The 10,407-nt window shown below is 34.6% G+C and overlaps 1 protein-coding gene across 2 annotated transcripts; it reads left to right on the top strand.

The window, feature by feature from the left end:
- The first annotated feature begins 207 nt into the window (after nt 1-207).
- On the top strand, nt 208-9,210 carry LOC130624175 (fez family zinc finger protein erm-like). Of its 2 annotated transcripts, none has more exons than XM_057439738.1 (3): nt 208-523; nt 6,030-6,240; nt 7,323-9,210. In XM_057439738.1, the coding sequence occupies exons 1-3, from the start codon at nt 443-445 to the stop codon at nt 8,735-8,737; spliced, it is 1,707 nt and encodes a 568-aa protein (XP_057295721.1). In that variant the 5' UTR covers nt 208-442; the 3' UTR covers nt 8,738-9,210. The 2 variants fall into 2 exon arrangements, with proteins under 2 accessions (XP_057295721.1, XP_057295722.1); XM_057439739.1 differs by lacking the exon at nt 208-523 and adding an exon at nt 1,557-1,788.
- The last annotated feature ends 1,197 nt before the right edge of the window (nt 9,211-10,407 follow it).

The raw sequence follows: 10,407 nt of genomic DNA on the forward strand, positions 1-10,407 counted from the left end.
GTGATGTAATCGCTCTCGCTTGATCTCTTTTTGACAATTCTTGTTAGTGCTTGTGTACGCGTTGCAAAATGAATCATCATTTGTAACAATAACAAGTATTTTTACAAAAAGTTTTAAATGAATTTAATGCGAATTTTGTTTTTATTTTAATACAATACTTTTCTTTGTATTCAATCTGTTAATTCAAATTGAGGTTGTTAAAACTACCGCAGTTATCACCTTCGCTCTTTATTCTGTTTTTGTTTTCAAGAAGATAAAAACACCGCGAAGGAGCATTTATGTGAGCATTTTTAAAATTAATTAATTATTAACAGCAGGCTAGTCGAAGGGTAAACTTCCCGACGCGAAGTGCGTTCACGGCAGGGAATATTTAAATATAAGTACGAAAGAAAACACTTCGGTTTATCTTTTTCATTTGGAAGAAATTTTCACCTCCAGTAAGATGGTGGCCATGCTGCCTATGTTAACGATGAATGAAAATCATGACAATCAAAAAGAAGAAAAACCTTCAAGTTTGGGACAGGTATATATATATTTTTTTTTTAATACTTCTTTTATGATTTTTTTATATTTATTTACTCAAATTAAATTGTTTTGTTTTTTTAAGAAAAAAAAAAATTAACATTTGACTTTTTTCACTACTTTTTTATTTCAATATTTTAAGTAATACGTTTTCCGCAATAACAAACTCGTACCAATTTTTAATGTCATTGGACCTAAAGAAGATTAAACACAAGAACGCATACGCTATAAATTTCAATTTAAGGGTTTGATTAAAAATCAAAAAACAGCTTAAAAATAGGTACCCAATTTTTTCTTCTTTTCCAGAACATCCTTAGAACTTCTTTTAGTTCAGTGTTCTTATAAAAAGTGTCCGGTACCCTTTTAGGGTAATTTTAGACCAACAGGTGTTAAAATGGAATACTTTTCTAAAGTAATACTTATTCCTTTTAAATTGTATATGTAATTAAAGTTGGAAAATATTAATTATTACAAATGATTATTTTCACTTTTAAAAGAAAAGTATTTTAAAATCACTTTCCCTTCGCCGTAAAAATTAATTTTCACTTACATTTTCAGTTTTGTTTTGAAAAGAAAACCTATTATATGTTTACCAACATTTACCGCTGACGCCCAACTTTTTATGTATTTATGCAACAATTATTATTGTTCAGACCCAACATTCATCATTGTTAGATTACACAATGCAGCTCTTTGTTTTAATATAAAAAAAAGATTGCCAATTGGGTGTTCTACTTTCACTCTCTTTCTCTTGGTAATAAATAAGCATTTCTATAGACAAATAGAGCGTCTCGTTCAATCACAACCCATTGTGTAGCAAGTTTCAAAAAAGGTTCAGATGACCTCACTGAATGAGATATTGTAATTGACATGAATTCAATTACGCGCCATTATTCTCACTATACTGTCGTTGGCACCAAAATTGAAAGAAAAATAATCAAAAATAGAAATACAATACAACACGCAAAATCATCATTTTATTACATAATTTTGTCGCACACGCATTCAAAACAAGTATCAATAAGCATTAGCCTCTTTTTCATGAAAAAACAACAGATAGGAAACATTAAAACGAGGTTGTTTTTTCCCAAGCCATATAAATCCGTACTTTGAAGTGGCCTAGGTATTAGTTGTTGTTCTCCAAGCACTTTCTGGTAAGCATGATCGAATTAAAGCGATTAACTTGTACTTAACCTACAGAAGAAGAAGATTACGTGTAAACAGAGATTTAATTATTCCTCTCAAGCAGACCTAAAGATGTCAAGTGTGAGTAGTACTTTAGAAAGTGTGTGGGAATGTGACATCATTTTCTATTCCTGGAGTTGTTTTTTTTTAATGATCATCTTAATACCATTCCGGCATTAACAAATGTTGAGAACATGAATTAGGAGAATTTAAAAGTTGAACTCAGTTCTCGTCCCTAGGCGCGCTTGTATTAGCTGTCCGATCAAAAGCTTCTGCATCACTTCATTTATGTTGGTCACTGATAAAACAACAGTTTCTCAAAAGCTTCTGTTTTAATGCGTTGTAATCTATCGCGAATTGCTAAGTAAATCAATCAATAAAATATATACGGAATTTTGGTATCATTTTGTTGAAGTAGGTCAATAAAAGTTATACGAAATTTTATTATTTTGTGGAATCGCGATTGAGCGAGTAAAATTCAATAAGCTAGTTGTGTGGCGAACTTATCGTTACATCATCCATAACTGAAAAACGTGATTAAAAATCAGGTAACTGAAATTATTTATTTAGGTTAGGAATAATTTTAGAGGAGGGCTTGAGGCTTTCTGCATAGGGTGAATAACATGTATGCTTGTATATTTAGTGAGCCGAAAAGTTGTAGCTTTTTACATCGCATGAATCAATCGGACGAAATCTTTTTTAAACAATTGTTAGAAAATGTGTTTTCATTTTTAAAATTTTATAATAACGCTTCGTGAAAATGCAGGGAGAAATGTCGTATGTAGGGAGAACAAAGCACATGAAAATCCCCTTTTTTAAAAAAAAAAAATTCTCACTCACAAAAAACGTCACATGTGAGAGAGACAAACCTTTTCTCCTCCTTAGTGTCCTTTAAAATATAGCAGTTCAATACTTCCAATAACTTTTATGTTATTATTGCTGTTAAATTTCTGCCATATTTGTTTACATATTTTCGTCGTTTCTAACAACAACAGCAATAGGTGCTTCAATGATTTTCTCCTAATGCTTTAATACCTATACACAAACAAACATATCTTCTTTGATCTACACCGTCCTTAACTTTGACCTAGGCCTCTGTTAATACCTTTCTTAGCAGTAAATAATACATAATGGATAGATGGACAAAAGCCGGGCACTATTTACATTTCACTGTGGTAAGCGATAAAAAAGCGTCTTCAGACATTCAAATCCTAAAATCTTCGCATTAACAACTTTTCAAATCTTTACCTAATGCTTCTTAACAAGTTGGATGAAAAAGATTAGTTTCGAGGATTTGGTCTATCCACTTCAAATTAAATTGACATGAAATATGCACTCGAAAATAGTTTTGTCATCACGCAATTAATCGTGACTCGCTTTGTCCTATTCCATGTTTCATTTGTGCTACCATATTTGGTTTCAAAATAGCGCATATCGGTATGCTTGTTGTAGATACATAAAATACTGTGTTACTAAATTTATGCTTTAGGCTTCCGTGGTCATACGCTATTTTCCGATAAAGCTAATATTTGTCTTCTGACCCGCATAAAGGATGTTTCTATACCGAGTTATACTGCAACGCTCTGATGTTTCGCGATATTTTGAGAGTTTAGTACCATTCCCTAGTTTGGTTGGAAATAGTTGTAAAAAATGAATTTTTTAGTCCTACGGGTTACTAAAGGCTACTTATAGGTTGGTTGGCATTCAATATTTTTTGTATTCTACGTTTTTAGTTAGTTTGGACCTGAACTACTCGTAAACCCTACTGCATCAACATTTAACGCATTTCATGTACCTAAGGGTGTTGCCTTTTCACTATGCTGCCTTGTTATTGATTTATTTATTTGATTCAAGATCAAAAAAAAACATTGAACGTGCTTGCGGCAATCCATTTATTTGTATTTGTTTTTGTGACGTACCTAAATCACTTTGCATATAGCATCTTTTCTTTGTGTTACCTTCAAACCGACTTGTGTTATTTACAAACTCGTCAATAGGCCACATGATCTCGTCAGTTCTCTAATTAGTTTCAGTTGCAAGTTTGGTTTGCAAACTCAACACCAGACTACCGGAATATTGACTGAACTGGTAAAATAAATACGTTAAAACCATTTACTACAGTTTATTACGTTTTATATTCTGTTACTACTAGCATCTGTATAGGAATTCGACAAAAAAAGGTTAAAATTGACTTTATTGTTTTCGCGGAAGTCAAAGAACTGTATATGTATTTAAAGCTTGGTTTTCACGAGAAACCGAATTGCGCTGCAACTCTTGTACAACAAATCGGTTTTTGGAAACCAAGCCAATGTGGCTTCGAATCAACTAGATTGCTCTCCTTTTTCGCGAATTTCTCTTTACCACAGTGTTGAAATAATTTAAATTACGCCGCCAAAATTTCATTGACTCGACCGACGTGTGCTTTTGGATTCTAAAATGAAAAACGTAAAACGTAGTGTATTTCTGAAAACGTAATAAAAAATGTAGGTCTTGCCAAAAGTTTTATTTACAAATTCATTACCTATCGTGTAAATATCGATATCTTCAATTAAATTATTAAACAAATAATGAACAAAAAAAATAGATAAACGCTAATTGTTCGTGTAATTTTTACGTCATCGGTAGAAAGCTGATGGACTTCCGTCAAACGTTTTTTTCTCATGCTGGCATTCGCATGTTCTTTGTTGATATTTTTAAAAAATAATGCGAATATATCACGCTTTATAGACATGTTTCGTTCTTTAACCTCAACACGAAATTCATTTGCAACGCCACTGTAGACGGAATTATCACAGGGCCCACAAAACAGGGCGGAGGGCGGAGGGGGCAAGGGGGCAGAGATAGAAACACTATTTTCTCCATTGCACCACGGTAAAACGCTAAGATAGTGAATTTAGAAGTGTGAAATTCAAAAAAAAATTCAAGGCAGCCATAACCCCTTTGACTGTGTTTAGCCAATGTGCCCCTCTCCCGTGTCATATCTTAACACTTTTTAGGGAGTTTATATGTTCCCTCGATACAATAATGGTATATGGGTTGTTATTTTTTCCTATATAAAGATCTTTTTTGTTAGAAGTCAAAAAAGTGGAAAATTAATTTTTGATTAACACTTGTGATTTTCCAGATTCATTCTCGTTATATTACATCATTTGTTACTCCCTGTCGTGCAGTATCAGACAATGACTATTATTTCCGAATGAACAGGGCGGGATTTCTGACATCTACTAACGGATTTCGTATCTGTGAGGTATCAGGCTCACGCTGATTCACGACAGGAGTGTTTTGCGAAAAAATAACAGTGCATGACTAAAAATAACAACAATGCGAGCGCACGGCCCGTATAGGTGGTATCTTTAAATAAATAGAGATTTTGACGCTTCTTTGAAGATGTCTTATTTGATCCGATCTCTTGCGAAGTTATTGTTTTTTAATTAACGGGACTTGATTACCAACTTTGAACCCAGTTTCTTGTCGACCGAGTGAGTGAAAAAAAGATGCGAAGTTGAATTTTTCTTTTGATGCAATGAAAGAAAAGAATCACTCGGTAAAGAAATATATTTAATAATTAGAAGAAACACCCAGTTGAAACGTCCAGTTGAAGACGTTCGTCAGTTAATATACTAACGCCCATTGTTAACAAAAGCCTTACCTCTGATCAAAGTTGCAAATGCCAAAGTAAACAAATCAATTTCATCAAAATACGTGCAAAGGAAATGTATTTGTATCAGTGTAGGCGGTTAAGTTTATTTGCTCTGTTATACAACAAAAGAGTTTTGACTTGAATTTATTTTTAAAGGGAAAAGTTATTTTTGTGAGCGTCCACTTTATGTTGTACATGTCCTTAACTTTGTCTTGTCTTTTATAAAGAGATTCACGCATTTGTTTGAAATCTACCGCTGTACTAATTAGATGACAAAAACTGTTTTATCAGACCGACCAACTGCCAGTTTGCTGTCATACCACAACATTTTTTCACATGGTATTACCTTTCTAGTTCCTTGCCGCTAAGCATCGACGACCTCACGCTTTTCGCACCTTTTTCATATGTCTTTTAATAATGTAAGAAATTTTTGTCAAGAAATTGTATTAGAACCCAATCTTCTCTTATAAAAAATCAAGCGTTGTGCGGCATGCAGATCTTGGATTTACACTACTACTGGCGGTGAAAGAAAACAGACCACTAACGCCCTGCGTGGCGTTTTCTTTTGGTGGTAACGTGGGGCCATTGTAACAAGGGTCGCTTAAGTTATATTAGATATTTTAAATTAAAATTTGCATTATTGCATTGACTTGTTGAAAATTTATAACTCTTTTCCGACTAGGTTGTGATTTACGAATCTGGGAAAGCACTACTGAAAGTGGAAACCGGTACAACAGTTGAAGTGATGAAACTGCTATACGAAGCCGAAAATAAGAATTTCGACAGTGCTAACATCATCGGCGTGAGGCCACGGAATTCGAGTGATATACCATGCATTGTTACTCTCGATGAATCTAAACTTGATGATGTTGCGTATGATCTTATTGTAAAAGGTAAGGCTATTTATATATTTTTCTTTCGTTGTTTCTAGAAATTATTTGACATTTACCTAGCCATTATCTTCTCTATATAAACTCATCGTCTCTGTGTTCAAAATGGTTGCCAAATCGCTACCGTGAGCCTCGTCCCTAGGGTCTCGTGGCCACTGAGCCCGTTATTACGGAGTGGCCGCTATTAACTTATCAACAACACAAAATGCTCTGAATAAGAGGTTTCGCTACCTTGTGCTAAAGATTCACGAAATAGCGATGCCTCCGATCACAGCAAGCAATAATCCGAGGGAATATGTACGACGGGCAAACGAGTGGATTTTTTAACGAGCTGTCCATTAAATTTCCCTTTTTATATATATAAATATTTTAAGTGGCTAGTAAAAAAAAATCGTGTGCATTAAAGTGAGGCACTTTATCCTGTTCCTTCATTTATCTACACGATAAGGTTTTTTTGGTAAACGACATATTTAGATTTGAACATGATACTCTTCGTGAAGTGGTTGGCACTATAAATAAAGATTTGAATTAATTTTCTGCATTGCGGTAGATTCCAGATGCCACCTTTTCCTGAATAATTTTAAAATGAAACCGTTTAAAGTTCATAAGGAAATTAAAGTTGTTCTTATCGATTTTAAAACTCGAGAGTAAAAATCATAAACTTAAACTAAAAAATCTCATCCAAAGTATTTTCGAACAGGGAAGTATCACAAAACATACCTCCGTCGGCCTTAGATACCATGTTTACAAACACCATGGAGACAGCAGAATAAATAAGAGGTCTCAGGATTAAGTAGGCTCACCGCTGACAGAAAAACTTGCACTAGCATGGTTATACTGTGTTGGCACACTACGCATGTTGACGCATTTTTTAATTGTTATCTTAAGACAGCGAAAAACAGTTTTGACAAGTTGAGTTGGTAATTGTGGTTTTCCTCGATTATCTCAAACTCTTTTTTTCCTTATGGTAACAATAAATGAGTCGACTCAAAAAACAAACAAGCAGATCGCTTGGTCGCATTACTCATTGCTACGCGAGGTAATGGGAATGCCAAATGATTACTTTGTGGATGTTTTAACTTTAGATAAAAAATCAATTACATCACCAGTATCGAGTGATGTTTCATCGAATGGATACGCTACACCACACGAACGAAACGAACGATCCGTTACGACACGATGTATCGATTGCTCTCGTGAATCGTGGAAAACAAAACGATACACAAGTGTTGGAATGAATACTGAAATTAGCATTAACCCTCTTCTTGAAATCGATTCGTTGCGATCCATGTCTGCATCGAGTTCTTATCAACCGGCTCAACAACCTAATACTGAGACCACTTACCAGTCCCGCCCAAGAGGACGACCCCCAATTCAACGGCCTGTTCCAATTCCGCCACCAGGAAATATCGTTTACAGTAGTGTGCACAAGAAGGATTATGTTGTGGCTGCTTTACCGGCTGTTCCAAGCTGCGTTACTGATATTGAATACATGGATCGTGGTAATTATCGAAATCGTTCACCAAGAACATCGCCTATTCCACACATTCATAGTGGGGGCCACACGAAGATCTGTTATCCTCCGATGAGCAAAACCATTGATTTAGATGCTGTGCATTACGAAAATTTAAGACACAGACATCCACCTCAGTTACACTCGCCCAACCATCATATGGTCTTGGAAGCAGAAGGTGGGAAAATGTCCCCAAGAAGGAGACCACGAAGTAGATCGCCTGTTATTCATCATGGAAATGGTTATATTAAAGCAGAAGACGCCTTTCACCACCATTCGCACAAAACTGACGACCGACGACACATTTATCACAGCGAGTATGTGCGTGTTGCAACTCAATACCCATACGAGCACGTGCCAACTGTCGCAGCATTTCCCGCACATCACCCAGAACCTGAGAGCGAGCCACCAGTGTATGTTTTGCCAAATGATTTCGACATGAAGCGTGATCGCATTGATCAGCACATCATGAGCTATGAACAAGCTAAAGAGTATCAGCCGAATCAACGTGATATATCGGAGAACGGTTTAAAACAAGTTGCAGTTGGCGCAGAGAGAACATCACCTGATGCCAGTGATTCGGGAAAATCGGGTACAGATGAAACTTCAACAGCCGAAGTTTCAAATGTACGCACGCTTTCCTGCAAAATTTGCAAACAAACCTTTCCGACCAAAAGTACATTATACAAACATTTGCGTGGTCACACATCCGATGAAAAACCATTTAAATGTCATGAGTGTGGACAGGGCTTTACACTGAGTAGCAACCTGCGACAACATCGTATAATCCATCGAGGTTACAAACCATTTCAATGCGAATACTGCGGCAAAAAGTTTATGCGTTCTAATGTATACAAACAACACAGAAGGATACATACAGGAGAGAAGATGCACAAGTGTGATTTGTGCCCAAGTGAATTTCTTCAAAAGTATGCCCTAATAAAACACATGAAAAAAGTCCACAACATCGAAACTTTCGACAACTAAAAATATAACAGAAAAAACTTTATAATTTGTTATTATACTGTATTTAACATTTCTTACGTTCGTGTTTGCTTCGTTTTACGAAGAACAATATGGCGGATTTTAGTTCACCACTCTCTTTAAAGTTATTCTTCGTATCGTGGCGTTAACAATGGGCGGTGTTGACTTTGAGTGAGCGTATAGCCGCCAACTAAGTGTATATTTTTCTAGAAGTTTATTCTAGTGATGCTAATTTATGTGATTTCACATAGCTAAATCGTACGCCGAAATAAAGTAGATAAAAACTTTGTACAAGAAATATTTGACCTGGTTTTATGGTGCAAATACACTTTTATTATATTTAAAGTAAATATATATTTCAAACGTGATATTTTTAAGGTTATTTACATCTTTAATATATTTTGTAAATAAAAATTTTATTATTTAGTGAGGCCACGGATGGCTATTATTTTATTGAAAGATTTATCTCCGAGTAAGTCCGGCATCGTATTTTTTGCTGAGATCAGCATGAGTCATTTACTTGCTACCTTAATATAGAATACGAAAACTCATGTGAATTTGGTTTTACCGAAACCAAAGATACCACAAAGTGTTTTCTATCAGTGGTTGGCTCCACCCAGTTAAATAAAATCTTTCAGTGTTAATCGCACATGTTATTTTGAAAGTGAAATCGTATTAGCAAAAATAGAAACGATATGGGTTGTAATTTGCCAGCATTTGATGCCCCGTGTCTTCGTCGTGACATTTATTTTGTTTTTTATAGCCGGCAAAAAATTCTGACAAGCTAGCGTTATTTTAAAACCTAAAAATACCTTTCAGTGGTACTCTGGCAATTGCTAAAATTGTTTCTTAAATTAGTTATTCAAACTCATCAGTTGACATCTATTATATAAGACTCACTTTTTTTCGTAGAAAGTCAAAATTTAATATTTTGAAAGCATTGTTTAGAAATAAAAATAGACAATAAAAAATCGCACATACAAAGACAATTTACGAATTTCTCTTTTATGCTTATCCACTGGTGGCTTATTTTTTGACAAATTTTTTCCCGAACAGAAATGAGAATTTCCCTTGCTTATATACGTAAAATTACTGATAACAAAAACAACATTTTCACGGAACTTTGGCTCTTATTTGACGGCTGAGTTTTTATATTAAATACATTTCATTGCTTGTTGACATTTATTATTCATACGATTGCCTGCCTTCCTATAAAAACCTCTACCTTTGCCCAATCAAGTTTTTCGTGAGTGAGTGATGTTATTGTTTTAAAATATATGCTTTATTTAAAAAATAATTAGTGTGGAAAGAATGGAGAATTTTCAGGCACTTAAAATTTGCGAAATTAAAAGTCCATGATTAAAAAGTTAACAATTTCCTTATCCGTTGTAAAACAAAATTATGGAAAAAAGCATAGCATTTTATATTATAGTTTGTGACTTTTTTCTTGGTGCTTTTTTTTGAGGTTTTGCTAATTTAAATCCCACGCCCAATTTAACAAAACTTTGATTCTACGCAACAACATCAACAAAACTTTTAACAAAATGTCTTTCCCGCTGTTTTTCACGTTTTGTGACTAAACTGTAGCAAGTTAGACAATAAAAATATTTGTTGGAGCGCCATTATCACTGAGAAGAGTCAACAATAAAAACGGAGACAGAAGATGAATCTAA

Source organism: Hydractinia symbiolongicarpus, chromosome 13 (genome assembly GCF_029227915.1).
Source record: "Hydractinia symbiolongicarpus strain clone_291-10 chromosome 13, HSymV2.1, whole genome shotgun sequence".
Lineage (NCBI taxonomy): Eukaryota > Metazoa > Cnidaria > Hydrozoa > Anthoathecata > Hydractiniidae > Hydractinia > Hydractinia symbiolongicarpus.